Source organism: Chrysemys picta, chromosome 5 (genome assembly GCF_011386835.1).
Source record: "Chrysemys picta bellii isolate R12L10 chromosome 5, ASM1138683v2, whole genome shotgun sequence".
Classification (NCBI taxonomy): domain Eukaryota; kingdom Metazoa; phylum Chordata; order Testudines; family Emydidae; genus Chrysemys; species Chrysemys picta.
Window position 1 is genome coordinate 93,347,361 of NC_088795.1, and position 21,230 is coordinate 93,368,590.

The 21,230-nt window shown below is 44.0% G+C and overlaps 1 protein-coding gene across 1 annotated transcript in view; it reads right to left on the minus strand.

Moving 5' to 3' along the window:
* The window catches only part of OCIAD1 (OCIA domain containing 1), a 38,508-nt gene extending 18,097 nt beyond the window's left edge, over window positions 1–20,411 (minus strand). The window contains exons 1-4 of the mRNA XM_005299073.4: window positions 20,112–20,411; window positions 18,050–18,134; window positions 14,276–14,329; window positions 4,694–4,741 (exon numbers count right to left, since the gene is read on the minus strand). Of these exons, the coding sequence (XP_005299130.1) occupies window positions 4,694–4,741; window positions 14,276–14,329; window positions 18,050–18,134; window positions 20,112–20,174 (250 nt within the window). The 5' untranslated portion in view covers window positions 20,175–20,411. The remainder of the gene's footprint in view (window positions 1–4,693; window positions 4,742–14,275; window positions 14,330–18,049; window positions 18,135–20,111) is intronic.
* Between the last annotated feature and the right edge of the window lie 819 nt (window positions 20,412–21,230).

Sequence of the window (21,230 nt, forward strand, 5' to 3'; positions counted from 1 at the left end):
TACATGCCTATCCGCCAAGTTAAAGAAGTATGGGCTGGATGAATGGACTGTAAGGTGGATAGAAAGCTGGCTAGATCGTCGGGCTCAACGGGTAGTGATCAATGGCTCCATGTCTAGTTGGCAGCCGGTTTCAAGCGGAGTGCCCCAAGGGTCGGTCCTGGGGCCGGTTTTGTTTAATATCTTTATTAATGATCTGGAGGATGGTGTGGACTGCACTCTCAGCAAGTTTGCAGATGACACTAAACTAGGAGGCGTGGTAGATACACTAGAGGGTAGGGATCGGATACAGAGGGACCTAGACAAATTAGAAGATTGGGCCGAAAAAAACCTGATGAGGTTCAACAAGGACAAGTGCAGAGTCCTGCACTTAGGACGGAAGAATCCCATGCACTGCTACAGATTAGGGACCGAATGGCTAGGTAGCAGTTCTGCAGAAAAGGACCTAGGGGTCACAGTGGACGAGAAGCTGGATATGAGTCAACAGTGTGCTCTTGTTGCCAAGACGGCTAACGGCATTTTGGGCTGTATAAGTAGGGGCATTGCCAGCAGATCGAGGGACGTGATCGTTCCCCTTTATTCGACATTGGTGAGGCCTCATCTGGAATACTGTGTCCAGTTTTGGGCCCCACACTACAAGAAGGATGTGGAAAAATTGGAAAGAGTCCAGCGGAGGGCAACAAAAATGATTAGGGGTCTGGAGCACACGACTTATGAGGAGAGGCTGAGGGAACTGGGATTGTTTAGTCTCCAGAAGAGAAGAATGAGGGGGGATTTGATAGCAGCCTTCAACTACCTGAAGGGGGGTTCCAAAGAGGATGGCGCTCGGCTGTTCTCGGTGGCAGACAACAGAACAAGGAGCAATGGTCTCAAGTTGCAGTGGGGGAGGTCCAGGTTGGATATCGGGAAAAACTATTTCACTAGGAGGGTGGTGAAACACTGGAATGCGTTACCTAGGGAGGTGGTGGAGTCTCCTTCCTTGGAGGTTTTTAAGGCCCGGCTTGACAAAGCCCTGGCTGGGATGATTTAGCTGGGAATTGGTCCTGCTTTGAGCAGGGGGTTGGACTAGATGACCTCTTGAGGTCCCTTCCAACTCTGATATTCTATGATTCTATGATTCTATCACAAGGTGTTAAACCTCATCCAGTGCACTAAATGCCCCAACAACAACTATGTGGGTGAAACCAGACAGTCACTACACTCTCAAATGAACTCACAGGAAAATGATAAAAGACAAAATACCTTATCACCTGTGAGTGAACACTTTTCACAAAGCAATTGCTTTATATCTGACTTCTCAGTCCTCATCCTCAAAGGAAACCTGTACAACACTTTCAAAAGATGAGCCTGGGAGCTTAAATTCATTACTCTGCTAGACATTTAAAAATCATGGAGTAAACAGAGACACTGGATTTATGGCTTATTACAACAATCTGTAGCTCACTAACCCCATCTTTTTGTCCTATGACTGCAGAGGTGTTAATGGGCCACTCTACCTTGAATGGTCCCCTATAATATGTGCTCACTACTTATGCTAAACAATCTGTTCCACCTTGCATTTTGCAGTGATGTTGGAAGTTTCCTCCCCAGACCTGAGGAAGATCTCTGGGTTTGTCTTCGCATACAGTGCTGCACTGGTGCAGCTGTGCCAGTGTAGTGCTTTAGTGAAGACACTCCAATGCCGACAGAAGAGCTCCTCCGAACAGCGTGGTTAATCCACTTCCCCCAAGAGGTGGTAGCTATGTCAACGGGCGAAGCTCTCTCACCGACATAACACTGTCTACATGGGGGGTTAAGTGGCTATAATGACACGCTTTGAGTGACGTAGTTGTACCAATATAGATCTGTAGTGTAGACCTGGCCTCTGTGGCTTGAAAATTTGTCTCTCTCACCAATAGAAGTTGCTGCAATAAAAGATATTACCTTACCCACCATGTCTCTGTAATGTCCTGGGACTTACAGGGCATAGTTGGATTGACTTAACCCCCAGTATAGATGCAACTAGGTCAACGCAAGAATTCTTCCCTCGACATAGCTCCCACGTCTCAGAAGGTAGACTAACTACAGCAAGGGAAAAACCTGTTCCATTGCTGTAGAAAATGTCTACAGCCACAGCTGTGCCGCTGTAGCATAGACAAGCCCAGTGTAAGCCTTTTGGCACTGAAACAGCCACAAGACCAGATACACAATATTTTACCAATCTGAAGCAGGATCAAGATGCAAAGCCTAGGAACAAAGGCTTCTGTTTGAAAACTTTAGGGGAAACTTCAAATCAATAATTGCCCTCTCCCTGACCAGAGTATGGTTCATTGGGCCTCTATCAAAAGGAAGGCATAGAGCAGAATGTATCTGTTCTTTTAGAACTAACACATAAAAGGCCGGCAAGCTAAACTATGATCCAGGTTATCATCAAAGCACATCAGGCAGCAAGTCTGTGCATTTAACCTGCGAGGGGGACATTAAATACACCACTTAACTCAGGTTTTTTTGGCTCTGACCTTGACATGATGTCCCAGAACCAAGTCAGAGACAGTCACTTTGCAGAAACTACATGAAATTACCAATCCAAAAAACAAACCAAAACTACAACCAAATATTCTTGGTGGAAAGTTTTCTCAGTACAAAGTGAAAGTCTGTATATCCACAACCAGCCATAGAAAGCAACAAATGAGGTAGTTGGGAACTTCACTTCTAGAATTCTGTGCTCTAACATGATGCTTGTGCAGTCCCAATTAGCCCTATTTTTCTTGAAGATTCCCAAAGCTCAATCGCACAAGCTCAGGAAGGATACATCTCAGAACCAGAAATATGTAGAGGTCCCTTCAAAGTAGCAATTATTACTTATTAGAAGAATGTGTGTAGTAGTATTGTTCAAGTCACAAAAAATAAAATAGAACTTGCCTTAAACACCTGATAGTTTTGTCTCATTCATTTATGTGTTTGAAGCAGCACTTCCTTTATCACAAATTGTAGGCCTGATCCTGTTCCTATTGCTGTTAAAGTCATTGTGAGTAGTATCTGAATCTATGTGTGCAAAGCGGCGCGATGACAACTTCCTGTTTTACTGCCATTTATTCATTTTTATTTTACTGACTTTTTAAAAATAGCGATTTATATTTCTGATTACACAGATTTCAAAATCCGTCACATAAAATTGCAGGTTTCCTTTAATTGTGCATACACAGAGACCAGGAAAAAAGATATTAAGATAGCATGAAAGGGACAAATGAGACACATGAATTATGACCTTCAAATCAGGAAGCGTGGGGGTAGGTATGCTTTGGCAAAGTTCTTAAGGCAGATTTCACTGCCACAGGATATTCCTGTTAAAATGATACATTAGACAGTTGGACCTGTAAATGTTTCAATAATGCTGAAAAGTTACATAAGCCAAAGAGTCATCAGAAATTTAAATGGACACTATCAGCTGGAAATATAGTCATTGCCAAAAGAGAGAAGTAATTTCAAGTACAAACCTGACCAAGTCTCCTGCAAATGTTTGTGGTTTAAAAAAGAAAATGTGATTATAAATGTTTCTTTCTTCCCTGTTGTAGCGTGGAAGACCCCCACACAACAGGAGAAGCTGATTATATACAAACTGTTGTCAACTGAAGAAGGTAAACTAAAAATACAGAAAATCTGTATTTCTTTAATCTTTCAGAGGGGTAGCCGTGTTAGTCTGGATCTGTAAAAAGCGACAAAGAGTCCTGTGGCACCTTAGAGACTAACAGACGTGTTGGAGCATAAGCTTTCATGGGTGAATACCCACTTTATGAGTGAACACCCCATGCATCCGACAAAGTGGGTATTCACCCACGAAAGCTTATGCTCCAATACGTCTGTTAGTCTATAAGGTGCCACAGGACTCTTTGTCGCTTTTTAATCTTTCAGTTACAGTACTCTTACGTATTACTTTTAATAACATTAAGTAAAAAAATCATACTGTAGTGTGATTTTAAATTGATAGTGTCCTTTTATGATGACTTTCACCACATAAAAATAATTACTGCTGGCAGACCATTACTGCAAGTTAAAACCAATTTAAACCAGTCTCCTATTATTTCTTAAAGCTTCTGACTGTTTTACCATCTTGGACTACTGGAGTCTCAGAGGATAATTATCAAGAACTTCTGCAATCTTGCAGGGTTTTACATGAATGCTACATACAGAAATTTTGCAGAGCCTGTCATGCGAATTCAGAGTGCAGAGGACTGACACTTTTCACCTGATAACAGTCTACACAATTTGTGGGTGAAAAGATATGGTAGATTAAACAATCCTATTTCTCAGAATAGCCACTTTATTTACATTGGAGATAATTAAAACTTATTCAGGCTGAGTGGTGAAGTTATTTCTGATTGAAAAAAATATTGAAAGAAATGTTTAGTAGATATCTATTATAGTTCTAGCTGTGCTGTTGGGAAGTAAAAATGAGAGGAAGTTACTGACTAAAATGAATTTGAAAGTCTTACTATTTATGCTAGAGAAATAATTAATTTGTGAATATTAGATTGCCATATAGGGACGTCTTCTGATCTCAAATTACACCAATATAAATACAGAGAAAGTTCACTGAGGTAAATCTGGAATGACTCAGCTCGCTTCAGTGGAGTTGCTTTGGATTTTTGCTAGGATAACTGACGCACTTCATGAACTAGATTCTGGTAAGTTGAACTAATACGAGGTTTATACTTACATGCAACTTTAGGAAGAGAGCCAAACCTTGAATGAGTGGTGAGAACTCCTGAAAATAAGTAAACAAAGTAATTACTTACTACATGAAAAATAATTATTTTAGTAAGATCACAAAGGTGAATTTCAATAACCAGATTAACATCTAATTTTTTGTGTGGCCATGCCAAAGTAGTTAATCCTCTGCACTACATGAGTTGTTTTAACTTTTTAAGAAGAAAAATCCCAACAACATTTCTGACTTATAAACACAAAACTAGAAAATTCAAGAGTTAAAATTCCAGCTTTATCCCACCTAGTGCAACTAGTTATAGCAGTGCATATGGGATGTATAATCGCTCTTTGGAGAACGCAATACTCCAACATAAGGTGAATGAGACAATTTCAGTCAATTCCAAGTTCCCCTCTTTCCGCAGTTTCAAGTTCTGCTGCAGCTGTGTGACTAGGAATTTGAAATTTTTAAATCATTTTGTCAATTTCTAACCCCTAACAGCTAGAGAATGGTTTAAACCAGTGGTCTCCAACCTTTTTATGCCCAAGATCACTTTCTGAATTTAAGGGCAACCCAGGATTTACCCCACCCCTTCCCCGAGGTCCCACCCCTTCCCCAAAGGCCCCCCTTCCACCCCCGTCACTCGCTCTCCCCCATCCTCACTCACTTTCACTGGGCTGGGGTAAGTGGTTGGGGTTTAGGAGGGGATGTGTGCTCTGGGCTGGGGCCAAGGGGGTTGTAGTGTGGAAGGGGGCTCTGGGCTGAGCCTGGGGAAGAGGGTTGGGGTGCAGGAGGGGTTGAGGGGTGCAAGCTCTGGGAGGAAGTTTGGGTGCAGGAAGGAGCTCCGGGCTGGGGCAGGGTGTTGGGGTGCAGGAGGCAGTGCGGGGGGTGGGCTCTGGGAGGGAATTTGGGTGCAGGAGGGAGTACAGGGTACTGGCTCTGGGAGCAGGGGTCAGGGCTGGGGCAGAGTGTTGGGGTGCAGGAGGGTGTGGGGTACTGGCTCTAGGAGGGGGGCTGGGGCTTGGGGTGCAGGAGGGGGTTCGGGGTGCTGGCTCCAGAAGGGGGCTCAGGGCTGGGGGTGCGGCCTCCCGCTGGGCAACACTTACCTCTGGCGGCTCCCGGTCAGTGGTGCAGTGAGGCTAAGGTAGGCTCCCTGCCTACTCCGGCCCCACACCATTCCCGGAAGGGGCCAACACACCCCTGTGGCCCCTGGGAGGGGGCGGGCAGCACATGGCTCCACACACTGTCCCTCTCTGCAAGCATCGCCCCCACAGCTCCCCATTCCTGGCCAATGGGAGCTACGGGGCAGTGCTCGCAGGCAGGAGCAGCATGCGGAGGGAGAACCCTGCCCCCTCCCCCCCGCGATCAACTGGTTGGTGACCACTGGTTTAAAGCCTGATGCGTAAGGTTTAACAGCCCTTCCCATTTTTTTAAAGTACAGTAATGCCTCACTTAACGTTGTGGTTATGTAGCTGAAAAATGCAACTTAAAGCGAAACAATGTTAAGCGAATACAATTTCCCCATAAGAATTAATGTAAATGGGGGGTTGGATTTCAGGGAAATTTATTTCACCAGACAAAAAACTATATATATAGATAGATAGATAGATAGATAGATAGATAGATAGATAGATAGATAGATAGATAGATAGATAGATAGATAGATAGATAGATAGATAGATAGATAGATAGATAGATAGATAGATAGCTTTTTGTCTGGTGAAATAAATATATATATATATATACACACACACACACACACACACATATATACACACACACATAGTATAAGTTTTACACAAACTATTTAATACTGTACACAGCAATGATGATTGTGAAGCTTGGTTGAGGTGATGAAGTCAGAGGGTGGGATATTTCCCAGGGAATGCCTTACTGCTAAATGAAGAACTAGCAATCAGCTGAGCCCTCAGGGGTTACCTCATTGTTGTTAATGTAGCCTCATTCTACAAGGCAGCACAAATGGAGGGAGAGGAGATAGCATGGCAGACAGAGACATACATCCTGTGTGTGTGGGAGACATAGAGATGTGCATTGCCCCTTTAAGTATATGGACACCACACTCTATGTACATTGCCTTTAAAAAGATCAGGAAGTTGAGATCAGGAAGCAGCTGCGGCCAGCTCTCTCTGTCCTGAGCCCTGTTGTGTCTCCCCCCTGCTCTATATGGAGAAGGGGTAAGCGGGGGATCAAGAATAGGGGGGAGGGAGACACCCTGACATTAGCCCTCCCTTCCCCCCTCCCCTGCACAGCAAGCAGGAGGCTCCCGGGAGCAGCTCCAAGGCAGAGGGCAGGAGCAGCACATGACAGTGGGAGGAGGGACAGCTGAACTGCCAGCAATTGGTAGCCTGCTGGGCAGCTGCTGCACAGGGAACTTAGGGGAGCAGGGAGCTGATGGGGGGGTTGCTGGTCCACCCTGGTTCCAAGTCCCTACCAGCTAGCTGCAACAGGCTGCTCTTCCTGCAAGCAGTGGACAAAGCAGGCGGCTGCCAAAAAACGTTATAAGGGAGCATTGCACAACTTTAAACGAGCATGTTCCCTAATCGATCAGCAATGTAACAACGAAACAACATTAACCAGGACGACTTTAAGTGAGGTGTTACTTAGGGTTACTATTCGTCCGGATTCCCTGGACATGTCCGGCTTTTAGAGTTAAAAATAGCGTCCGCGGGAAATCTGTAAATGTCCGGAATTCCCCCACATGCAGAGCGCGCGCTGCTGACAGGGCAGGCGGCCGGAGGGTGCCACTTACATGGGGCTCCGACAGCCAGAGAGAGCCCCTCCTCCTCTCCCCTGCAGCTGAGATCACTTCCTTCCTTCCTCCCTCCCTGCATTCGCAGATCACCAGCCGGCAGTTCGCACCAGCAGTCTGGAGCTCCTCCCCGGCACGCTGGTCTGAGCAGCAGGGTAAGGGGCCAGGGGGTCAGAGAAGGGGCAGGGAGGTTCTGGAGGGGGCAGTCAAGAGACAGGCAGCGGGGGGGGGTCGGCTTTCTGGGCGTGGGGGTGTGGAGAAGGTTTTGGGCAGTCAGGGTACAGGTAGGGGGTAGGGTCCTGGGGGGGCAGTTGAGGGGGGTCTCAGGAGGGGCAGTTAGGGGACAAGGAACAGGGAGGCTCTCTTAATGGCTCTCCATGCGTCTCTGGACCCTCTCAGCTGTCGGGCTTGGACGGAAACATTGCCTGAGGGTAGTGAGAGAATGGGTTATCGGTGAGATGGGGGTGGGCGTGAGCCCGGTCAATAGGGGCAACCCCTACCAAGATCTGAGCCTTTTCTCACACGCCCGTTAGAGCTCGACATTATGCTGTTTGGGACCCCTCTTTGAGGAAAGCCTCTGGATTGCAAGTCCAACCGCTACCTCCTCGTGGTGAGAGTCGGTAACTGGCTTGGATAGCCAGGCGGATTGCGGAGGACGAACCCACATCCCACATTCAGTGGGGTGTGGGACGGGGTTGGGCAGCCCCATATGGTGCCACATGGATGCCCCCCCTGGTAAGGGTAGCCTCCCCCAGGTACGGGTTGACTCCCCCTGGTAAGGGTTAGATTCCCCCTGGTAAGGGTAGCCTCCCCCAGGCATGGGTTAGTTTCCCCCTGGAAAGGGTAAGTTTCCCCCAGGTACGGGTTAGTTTCCCCCTGGAAAGGGTTAGTTTCCCCCTGGAAAGGGTTAGTTTCCCCCTGGAAAGGGAAAATCTTTTAGCTATGGAAAAAAGTAATTTATATTTTTATACCGGATTGGCGCTGGACCGGGTTAATAACGCCCCCGCTGTTGGCTTTGATGCCCCGGCCGACAGTGTTAAATATATTAGGGGTGTGATCAGGGTCGCTGGACCAATGGATAAAATGGTGTGGACTATAATGAAGTCTCATGAGAATGAGAGTGAGAATCAAGTCCTCCCAGTGGAGCATGGAGAGGAGGTAGAGGAGAATATTTGTGATGATCGTGGTGAGGAGATTTTATCTATCTTACCGATGGTTTTTACAAGGGACACTTTTAATGATTTAACTATGGACAGTTTTAATCCAGATTTTAAGTATTTAAGTACATTTGATGATCCATATGTTAGGGAATCGGGATATCTTAATGCTCATTTAGTTAATGGGTCTAGTTTATTAAATAGTTTTAGACCAAGTACTGATTTTAATAGGGATCGTAATAAGGATCTTAACAGTACTGGTAGTAATATAAATATATTAGAAAGTAGTTCGTGGAAGGATGAGGTTTTTTATTTAGAGTATCCCGTTGATAGTTTTAATTGTCCAATATGTCCCCAGATATTACCAACATTTGGTAAATGGGCCAAACACATTAATGTGGTTCATAAAAGTAAAGCCATACGAGTTGTATGTAGTAAATGTGGAAAATCTTCTCAATATCGTAATATAGCTTGCCACTACCCCAAGTGCATACCCAAGAAGGTGGATACCCCAATGAAGAGCCATACGTGCTCGGTCTGTGGGCTTGGTTTTCATACTAGATCTGGATTGAGCCAACACTGTAGACATAGACACCCTGCTGTGAGGAATGAGCAAAGAAAAGAAGATATGGCTGCTAAAGGTGAGATCAAAGAGGGATCGATTAGATCTCGTATATGGACCAAAGATGAGGTTGCGCAGCTTATACAGTTGGAAAGGAAATATATTGGGAAAAGGAATATAAATAAATGTATTGAGAGCGAGATGAGGACCAAAACGAATAAACAAATATCAGATAAAAGACGAGAATTAGCAAAGAAGAAGTTAGTGGTAACAGGAGATAGGGAGGAAGTGACTGAGGTAGAGGATATTAGAGTAAATATATTAGAAATTCCGCCCCCAAGAGAGAGGATTTTCCCACTAAAAGGATATCCAGAAGTGGATTTAGTGGAGAAAATATGTAAACGGGGAAAACAAAGTAGGGAGGGAAGAGAAATAATAAATAGTTTAGGGGAAATTGAAGGATTATTAAAGGAGGATTTAACAAAAGCTCTCGGATGGGCAATGTTGGAAAAATTATGTTATTCATTAGTAGAGGGAAAGGACCCTAGAAATGAAAGTCAAATAGAGTTGAGGAATAAAGGAAAAGGGAAGATGAGAAAGGAGGGGAGAAGGAAGCAATTTAATGCAAGTAGGAGATATGCTACAAAGAAAGCTAAGTATAAATTCTATCAACAATTATTTGATAAGGATAGAAGAAGATTGACTCGCATTATAATGGGAGAGCCAGATAAGGCTAAGTGTGCTATCCCTATGAAAGAAATTGAGGAATACTATGTAAATATTTTGGGAACAATTGGACATGGTAATATGATAGGGTGGCCATCATCCACAGAGAATGCGGATAATGATATATTAATGAGTCCGATCTCTGTGGATGAGATTAGAATAGCTTTAAGAGAAATAAGAAAAGATAGTGCTCCTGGCCCAGATAAAGTAAAAGTGAGCAATTTGTGGGATATTTTTAATTTAGACTCCTTAATACTTACAAAAATTTTTAATATATGGTTTCTAAATGGACAGGTACCAGATGAATTTAAGAAAAATAGAACGATTTTAATACCAAAGACACAAGATGAGGAGGAAATGAAGAAGTTAACATCTTGGAGACCATTGACAATTGGGTCAGTTTGGATTAGAATCTATACCAAAATATTAGCAAAAAGACTGGTGGAAACAGTTAAGATATGTAGTAGACAAAAAGGGTTTATATCCGCCCCTGGGTGTGAGGAAAATATTGCTATATTAGATAATTTGATTAAAGGGGCTAAACGAAATGGGAATGAAATTGCAATAGTGTTTGTAGATCTGGCTAAAGCATTTGATTCTGTGGGACACGGACATATAATAGCCGGGTTGAGAAGATTTGGTATAGATGAACATTTTATAGATATTATTAGGGACCTTTATGATAATTGCACAACTAGGGTATGGGTGGGGGATGAAGCTACTGAGTCTATTTTAATTAGGAAGGGGGTCAAGCAGGGTGACCCGTTGTCCCCAATTTTGTTTAATATTGCTATGGATCCCCTTTTAACTAGATTAGAAGTAGAAGGAAGTGGTTTTTATGTTAAGGGTAATAGTGTCACGTCATTGGCTTTTGCCGATGATGTGGCAATTTTAAGTAGCTCATATAAAGGAATGATCAAAAATTTGGGTATCTTAGAGGAGTTTTGTAAAAATACTAATCTCTCTGTTAATGTGAAGAAAACGAAAGGCTTTCGTATTTTAACTAAACATAAAACCTATGTAGTTAATCCTAAGGATAATTGGCAGATAGGGTCAGAGGAGATTGAACATATTCAACCAGGGGATTTTGAAAAATATTTAGGAGCTAGAATAGATCCCTGGATAGGTGTAGGGGGACCGGTACTTAAAGAAAAATTGAAAGATTGGAGTGAGAATTTAATTAAGGCCCCATTAAAACCGGCCCAAAAAATATTAATTTTACAGACATACATCTTACCGAAGCTATTTTATAATCTTCTTTTAATAGAACCCCCTTTTAATCTTTTAGATGATCTTGATGTGTTAGTTAGAAAAATAGTTAAAGAGATTTTACATTTACCTCAGTGTACCACGGATGGGATATTTTATTCTAGAGGTAGGGATGGTGGTTTAGCTCTCACTAAGTTTAGTGTGCAAATCCCAAATATGTTAATTCGTAAATGGAGGAGACATATTGTCTCGAGAGATGATTGGATGGACCTATCTTATCTATATGCAGGAGAAAATCTTGTGGATAAAATATTGTTATTTAGTGCAGTAACATCTCATCCCAAGAAATGGAGGGAAGAGGAATTTTTAAGATGGTCGGAACTGAGATGTCAGGGAATAGGGATAAAATATTTTAAAAATGATTTAATTAGTAATTCGATTTTTAGAAACTCTAGTAAAGTTAAATCGTCAGCGTATATCGCAGCATTGCAGCTTAGGGCAAATATTTATCCTACTAGGGAGACATTAGCAAGAGGAAGAGGAGGTGTGAATGCTCTTTGTAGATGGTGCGGTAAAGTGCGGGAGACTGTTCCCCATATCTCAGGACAATGTTATAAGACTAAGAATGCTAGGATAAAAAGGCATAATAGAGTAGTGTCTGCAGCTGTAGATAAGGTTGGTAAATTAGGGTGGAAGGCAATAATAGAGCCCCATTTGAGAAATAGTAAGGATGAGTTAAGAGAGCCGGATATTATATTTATAAAAGGAGATACAGCAGTGGTGGTTGATGTTACAGTGCGATGGGAGGATAATGCCGGAAGTTTGGAACAAGCCCACAGTGAGAAGGTGGCTTATTATCTTGAGTTAGAGGAAGAAATTAAAAACTTAACGGGAGGTAAAAATATCCACTTCTTTGGTTTTGTGCTTGGGGCGCGTGGCAAGTGGAGTGAAGGGAATAATGATTTGTTACAATTATTGGGAATGGACAGAAGTAAAAATTTTAAGGAGAGTATATGTAGACTTGTTTTATATTCCACTATTGGTATGATGGCTATATTCAGTGACAGGTAAAGATCCCGGAGTTTCCATTCCGTGTATCTTGCCAAAACTAAATTTTAGCTATTTTGGTTTCCATGCTCTAAATTTTCAAATTTTTAATATTGTTTTGAACATTAACATATTTAGTGTTATTTAATATCTGTCCTTCAATAGAATGGTTTTAATTATATAATAAATACTTATTAATGGATGAAATTCCAATTTAAATTATTAGTTTTTTTTTTTTTTAACTACTGGATGTGGATGCGGACTGGCCGCGTATAGTAACCAGGAAAGGGCAGGTAGTCACGCCTGTACATAAATAGGGGGTGGGGTTGTGGAGGGCAGTTAGGAGCAGGGGTCCCAGGAGGGGGCACTCAGGGGACAAGGGGGGGGAGGGGTTGGGAGTTCTGGGGGGTGGGGCTGTCAGGGCGCAGGGGTGGGGAGAGGGATCGGAGCAGTCAGGGGACAGGGAGCAGAGGGGTTTAGATGGGTCGGGAGTTCTGGGGGAGGGGCTGTCAGGGGGTGGGGAGTGGTTGGATGGGGCATAGGAGTCCCAGGGGTCTGTCTGGGGGTGGGGGGGGGTGGATAAGGGTTGGGGCAGTCAGGGGACAGGTGGGGGTATGGTCCTAGGGGGCCAGTTAGGATGGGGGGAGGGTCCCAGGAGGGGGCAGTTAGGGGACAAGGAGCAGGGGGAGGGTTAGGGGTTCTGAGGGGGGCGGGATGTGGGAGGGAGTGGAAGGGGCAGGGGTGGGGCTAGGGCAGGACGGGGGCGGGGTTGGGCAGGAAGGGGGTGGGGCTCCTCCCATCCTCTTTTTTGCTTGCTGAAATATGGTAACCCTAGAGTTACTGTACTTAATGTTTTATGTCTAAATATTCTTGAAATCCATAAAAATGTCAAATATCTTTTGGATCTTGCTAAGGTCTTGGTCTCAGCAACATCCTATGGCATCCAGTTTAGTTACACATCGTATGAATATGTATTTCCAAGTATGAGTTTGGAATGTGGCACCATTTCATTGATGGTTCCCTTGTTTTTGTACTGAGACATGGAGAAAAGACGTTCCCACTCTACCTCATTTATAACATTAATTAATTTTGTAGACTTATGTCCCCTCTTATTTGCTTCTTCTCTGAGATAAACAATCCCAGTCTTTTCAGTTTCCATAAACAAGTTTTTTCTATGCTTTTTTTGCATTCTCATAGCCCATATCTGAATCTCTTCTAGTTACACAATATCTTTTGTTGATATGGCATGACTAGAGCTCCATGTCTGTCAAAAGGTCGCAGAAGTCACAGATTCCATGACTTTCCGCAACTTCCGTGACTTCTGCAGGGGCCAGCGTGGCTGACCCCAGGGCCAGCTGCTCAGGTGGCTCCTGGGACAGCCACACCACCCACTGTTGGAGCAGCCCCGGGGACAGCCACACCAGCTGCTGCTCTGACAGCCCCCAGCAGCAGTTTCGGGACAGCCAGAGCAGCCGCAGTCCATGACCCTGGGCAGCGGTTCCCAGTTGGCCGGAGCAGCCATGGTTTATGGCCCCAGACAGCAGTTCCCAGCCGGCCAGAGCAACCACAGTCCCCGGCGCCCCACACAGAAGTGGCCCCCACAGTGCCTCACCCCCAAGATTAAATCACAGGCATTTTTAATATAAGTCATGGACAGGTCACGGGCTGTGAATTTTTGTTTATTGCCCATTATCTGTCCATGACTTTTAGTAAAAATGTCTGTGACTAAATCGTAGCCTTTGGCATGACCACAAATGAATACAATGTTCTAGATGAGGGGAAACCCTCATTTATATAAAGATATTTTAATATTTAAGTATTTTCCATTTCAATCCAATTCCAAAATCTATGATCATCCCTAGATTTCTTTCGGAGTTACTGCTTTGGAGGTTTCTCCCTACCACTGAATATTTCTTTTTCTGAATATATTTTTTCTTCCCCACAAGTACAAAAGCTTGCATTTCTCCACTCATCAAGTTTTCACAGTATTTCCTACACATATTTCTAATCTACTTACATATTCTGATTTAAAATCAAATTTATGCATGGCAACCTTGTTGAGAGTACAAGTAAAACTTATCTGAGCAATATGAAGTTAAACCAAAAGATGTTTTAAAGTTTACCTTTCTTAATTAAGCCCGGAGTGAGAATCATGCTTACTGCAGAAAAAGGCACAGCTGTGGGAGGGAAAAGTAGTTTATTAATATGGAGAAAAAAAGAAGAATTATAATTTGCAGTCTTTTCAAAGTGGCAGATTCTCTCTCTCCTGATGTCTTCAAATCAAGACGCATTCCTTTCTGGAAGATGTGTTAGCTAAACACAATCATAAGTTATTGGCTCAATACACGGGTACTGGCTGAAGTTTAATAGCCTGTAATATAAAGGCGGTCAGACCAGATGATCTAATGGTCCCTTCTGGCCTTAAACTCTATGAATAAGATAACACTACACTTACACTTGAAAAATCTGGTAGAAGGTATCCTCCTAAAATTGAGTAACTGAGTGGAAGTATTGTAGAAACTAATTTCTAGTTTCAACAATTTCACTTTTTTCAATGTATATATAAAAATAAGATAGTAACTACTCCACTGCTCTTTTTAAAACTCCAACCATCACCCCAATTAGCAGCAATGTCCTAGTTAAAAAAAAAAAAAGAAGAAGACGACCATTGTTTTAGTCATTTAATGGTCAAATGACCATTAACTGAACCCACGTTCCTCCCATCACTTACAACCCTCATCATTACCTCCCCTTCCCAAAAGCTAGGGACCAAAGAGGGTTCTTGCTGCATGACTGGAAATTCAAGATTCCGGCTATTTCAAAACATGCTGGGAGAGAGTCCCAAAACTGAGGGGAAAGGAGGTTTTTCAGAGAGACAGGAATCTACCCCAAAACAGACAGACAGCTAATTCAAATCACAGGTCCCAGTGCACTATTTTGGTTCACATAAAAATATACTGTTGAACAAACAGACTTCTAAATTCTACATAGCTTCAGTTTCCACAAAGAATTAAGATGCAGCCTCATAAAAATCATAGTGCAGCAATCTACTCTCTAGATCAGTGGTCTCCAAAGTGGGGTGCGTAAGAGGATCCTTGGGGGTGCGCAGCAGGAGGAGCTTTTTTTTTTTTGCGCTTCGGCAGTTCGGGCGGGAGTCCGAGTGGCTTTTTTTTTTTTGCTTCGGCAAAAATGGTAGAGCCAGCGTGGCAAGGGGTGCGTGCTCAAAATTTTTTTACTGATAGGGGTGCGCAATCAAAAAAGTTTGGAGACCACTGCTCTAGATGACAAAGGCACAGATGACAGACAGAAGACTCATATCCAAAAAGATAATTTCATAATCTCCAGGCCATAAGTAAATGAAGAAGTGGTGCTGGCCTTTTGGATTGGGGGGGTGGGGAAATGTAAAGTAATAATACAATCCATTTTGGTCAAGAATTCTTCAGCATTTTGTAAAAAAACACTGTTTTGATAATTGAAATAAATCACACTGTATATTGGGCAAGCAGCATTCTGTTAAGACAATGCATGATCACAGGCCCCGAATTCTATGATTTGCAGAATTCAGTTTGCTGCAGAGTCATGCTCCAGAGTCTCACTCCAGAGTCTCAGCCTTCATTAAATAAAATATTTCTAGTGCTCATGGCTGCAGAGTTTTCCTCTGATGGTATGTCTACATAGCAACTAGATATCCATGATTGGCCCATGCCAGCTAACTCAGGCTGGTGGGGCTCGGGATGCAGAGGAGAACCCCGGACTCTAGGACACTGTGGGGTGGGAGGGTCCCAGAGCCTGGGCTCCATCCCAAGCTCAGAAGTCTACACTGCAATGCAACAGCCCCATAAGTCGGAGTTGGCTGGCAGAGGCCAGCCTGGTACATGTCTAGTTGCTGTGTAGACATATCCTGAGAGGCCAACTGAGTGTAAACTGATGTTTATTGATGTTTGTTCTCTTACTGAAGTTGCAGAGAGACTGAAAACAATGGTTCTAAGAAGTGTGAACTCCCGTTTACCTTAATGACCTATGAAAGATAATTCTGCACAACTCAGAACTCAAAATATGAGGAGAGTGTAAAATAAACTGAATTTAATATCAAAATATATAACAGGAGCTACTGTACTGAATTTTTCATTTTCATATTTAATTCAATAAAAACCTCAATTAAAAAAATTGCATGAAGCTGCTGCAGAAGTTCAAAAATATAGAACTGTCTTATCTCAGTCTTTTGCATATTTCACTAGCATTTACATGGTTTAAAAAGCCATCCAAATCCTACAAACCCTTACTCACATGAATAGTCAGACTAATTTTAACGGCCAACTTGTATAAAGGTTTGCAGGATAAGGCTGTGACCCAGGGACCTCTTGATGTGAACTGACAAAGGGTGGGGGGCATAGGCATTTACAGGGATCTCTAAGGTCAAGGATATGCATAATAATTCACCGAAGTGTGGCACGTAAGGTCTCTACCAAGAGCCAGTAGCTTACAGATCATCATCATCACTGAGAAACAGGTGTATGGATAATATTTAGAGACAAACTTACAAGGTTCACAGAGATCTTCTTCAGCTCTGTGTAGCTTGAAACTCTTCTCTTTCACCAACAGAAGTTGGTCTAATAAAAGATATTACCTCACCCACCTTGTCTCTCTAATATCCTGGGACCAACACAGCTAAAACAAGACTGCAAATGATGGATAATATTAAAGAACTATCTATACCAAAAATTATCTTCTTAAAACCTTGAAGTTAAAGGCAGGTCACAAGGATGCAATGTGCCACAGAGAGGTTCTTTTCAGGGAGAGGATAGCAGATGCTTATCTCTCTATGTCTGGCCACTTACGGATCGTTCATTGTATGCATCACAATGGAGACCTATTTGCATTATTGAGCCTGATACTAATCAAGAGACTGGGAAATCAAAAGAGAGGAAAACTGCAGAAAAAAAACAAACGACAGGGGAATATCCTGCTAAAAAAATTAAAAAATGGATTCTAGGGGTACAACAGGAGAACTGATATATATCCAGGATCCTTCATGGAGGAGATGAACAATCATCATATTCTGTCTTATGAAAGGAGAGTCACAGTCAGCCTCACTAGAAAATGCTGCAAAGACTTTGGATGAGCCAAACTTCATTAGACAGGAAAATATCTAGTTAAGTCTAGGCTCTAGAATGTGTGTTATGATTTTATTTTACATGTAACCATTGTTTCCAATACTTTTCCTTGCTACTTCTCAAATCTCTATTCTTGTTAAATAAACATACTTGTTTTCACTAAAAACATTTTTAAATATTGTGTGTAAAGTGGAGCTATGACCTAAGATATAACTGGTAACCTGAGGTGTACTGTTCCTTTGGGATCTGTCAATACTGTGCAACAGGAGCTGAGCACTCCAGTGAAATGCTAATAGGTTGGAGTGTGTCTATCGCAAACCTGAAGAGGGACAGTAGAGTCTGTGTAGACTGAGGAGGGAGTGCATGTGTTGCCCAGTGGTGGAGGAGTCAGGGAGCTGACCCCCAACAAGCACAGAGACTTCCTCACAGTAAGTCAGTAACGGTAGGTGGTGGGAAGGTGCTTTATAACCCTGTGTAACTATGGGAAGCAAAACAGTCCCTATAACTGGATCTTTAAAACAGTTACTGTAAATGCTAATGGATCAAGTATTCAGGGAGATGATGTGACAAGCATTTTCCTTTCATAATATTACTTATCTTAGTGTATAATTTGATTTCAGTGAAGCTTCTCATACAAATAGTCCTTACTCATGAGTAAGGATTCGCAGGTTTTGGCTCTCATTCTTAAATAGCTTTGATAATGGCAAAAACAATACTACAAAGGAGGAAGAAAGAGGAGATTAAAATGGAGACAAAGGTGGTTTATCAGCAAACTTGACTCACATCTATACCAGAAGCTCTCTTCGTTGCATTCCCTGAAAATTCTTCTTTCATCCTCTGTTGGTACGTAACCCAGACCTATAGGATTCTTTCAGTATGAAAATTGAACATTAAAAGATATTTATATGAAAATATTAACAGAATGAAGCTTTTTAAAAATGCTTTTCCTAATCTCTACACTTTTACATGAAATAGCTGTAATTTAATAAATTGGGGCCTTTATTCATTGGGCAACCATTATTAGCTATTTAATTTAGTTAGATTTATAATCCAGGCCTCTTGCTGCTTTAGGAATAATTTTAAAGATACAATAACATTGAAAAACAAATACACAGCAGCTTATCCAGACATGAGAAAATAACCAAAAACCCTGCCACACACTTAAATACCTGCCCTTATTGTATTCCTCCCACCACAAAAGCCTGGGTAAAAGACAGATCTTGCAGTCGGCCTTGAAGGTCAACAGATTCTAACTATTCACAGAGCACTAGGATCATATTGGTGTTAGTCACTATAACTTAACACAGTAGAAAAGTCTTAACCACGTACAACATTTCAATTATCTATAAGATGTTATAAGGTGAAGGCTGGCCAACCCCTCCACTACTCACCCCCTGAACTTGGAGTGCCTGATCATCACCACTATTGTGAGAGCTATTGTGAGAGCTAAGTGATGTTAGGCTGTGGTGAGCACCTAATACTATGACTAAAAGATAACATTTTTAGAGAGAAGTTATTCTACATTACCAATTCACAATACATTTCTCTCATTAACTGGATCTCACAGCAGTGGGAGAGCAAAACTTCAAATTACAAAGGAACATCCATAATTAAGGCTAAGTTTTTGCTCAGATATTTTTAGTAAAGTCATGACTGGGTCATGGGCAATAAACAAAAATTCATTGAAGCCTGTGACCTGTCCCTGACTTTCACTAAAAATATCCCTGACAAAATGGTGGGGTGGGTTCAGCACCCATTCTTGCTAGGGCTCCCGGATCCCCTGCCGCTGTGAGGAGTGGGAGCTCTGGGGTCCCTCTGCCCACAGGGGCTGGGCTGCTGTAGGGTCCACTTGTCATCCCCCCTATCAGGGTGGCTGGGAGCCCAGGTGTGGTCCCCCGCCACGACTGGGAGCTGCAGGGTCCCCCCAGTGCCCACCATGGCTGGGCAGCTTCAGGGTCCCCCCACTCCCTGCTGTGGCTGGGCAGCTTTGGGGGGGAGGGGGGAGGCTGGGGAGCACCAGCCCCAGGCAGAAAATGTCATGGAGGTCAAAGGAAGTCTCGGATTTTGTGACCTCCATGACATAATCATAGCCTTATCCATAACATATGGAAATGCTACATAAAGAGTTAGCCCATAGCATATTCAATTTATTCAACATCAGTTTGTATTTTAGGCTAGGCTAGTTTATTACTTATGCCTCTAAAAGAGAAACCTGGGTACCAATAGCATGTGGGGGCAGAGGAAATATATAGACAGCAAATCTCCATTGCAAGTAATTCTAAGGAGGTGTTTAATGTACCCTTGAGTGAACAAAAAGCGGTCTTGCTATGTGTGTTTCAATGACACCTCACTTGCACTCTCAGATATTTTATTAAATCTTCCTTATTTAAACAATCCCAGCTAGAGACGCCAACTCCGCAAACATGGCAGAGATGTTTTGCTACAACAATCTCCGTCGCCCCAAACTGCGGCTGCCACCACGTCAGAGGTTACCAGCGCTGACACCGGCCAAGGGGTCAGGCTATTTCCCCTCTACACGAACTGCAAGCAGAGCCCGGCTGGGGCGGCCAGGGTCTCACACACAACAGCTGCCCCGGGGGCGGGCGGCGAAGGGGCAGGCCTTGAGTGATCCCAGGCGCAGTCGAGCCCCAGGACCTCTCGTGCCTACAAATACGCGGGGGCCTGGGACCCCACATCACACTGCAGCGCTCGCAGAGGCCTCCCGGGCTCCACAACAGCTCCCCTCGCGCCTGCCCGGCCCCAGCCCTACCGGCACCCCGGGAGCGCCTGGGCAACGGGCTCCCCGCAGCTGCTCAGCCCCAAGTCAGGGGCAGCTCCTCCGTACCTGACCCGGGCCGCCGTCCTCCCCTCCTTGGGGGCGCCGCACTACCCGCCCGGGAGGATCCATGCAGGCAAGCACGGGGAGGGGACTAGAAGAAATGAAAAAACGGCTCAACAGCAATGCCAACCGCACCGACACACAAACCTCCCTGGGAGGGGGGAGAGGACCGGAAACCCGCAGCGACACAATGACCCCGCGGGAACGGGACAAGGGGGGAGTTTCACCGGAATGACCCGGATACAGCTACGAACTGAGAGGAGCAGCAGGAAAGCGCCTTTCCTAACTACCTCCGCGAACTCGCTTAGTGCGCATGCGCCTGATAGTCTTGTTCCGCTCTCCTCTCCTCGCCCCGCCCCTTCGCTCCGCAGCTGGGGGCTCGGGTGCAAAGGCTAGCCGCTAGAATGTGCGGACCCCGTCTCCCCGATCCTCCGCAGCTGCTGCGTGTGTACGCGAGAACCAGGCGAGTCGTGCTCTTGCCTCGTGAGCCAGCGGCTGAATGATGAGTGGACGTAGGGGTTCGGTGCCTCCTCCTGGGAAGCCGCTGTCAGTGGGGGGGTGGGATTCCCCTGCATCTCCCAGCGGGCAGACTCGGAGCTCCATGCAGGGAATGCCAGCCAGCCAGCCTCCTCGTCGGAGAAAAGGGTGGTTGAGCGGGTCACAGGTTCCCCCATCTCTAACGGAAAGCTGAGATGCAAGTTTGAAGTTGGTGCTGAGCTGGATTAACAAAAACAATGAGGAGTCTGGTGGCACCTTAAAGCCTAACAGATTTATTTGGGCATAAGCATCTGAAAAAGTGGTTTTTTTTAACACAAAAGCTTATGCCCAAATACATCTGTTGGCCTTTAAGGTGCCACTGGACGCCTAATTGTTTTTGTGGGTACAGACTAACATGGCTACCACTCTGATACTTGAGCTGGATTTGCATCACTCATGAAACAATTAAGAGAAGAATGATGCAGGCTTGTACATGTGATGTACCCTCGCATAACATGCCGTGCTACATCTTACTTAACCAATTGTGCTGTGGAACATCTGCATACAAGATTGAGCTGGTGCTTGCCTGTGACAGTAGTGGCTTGTACACTGTACCAGTGGTTTTCTCATGGACTTGTCAGTTTCTAC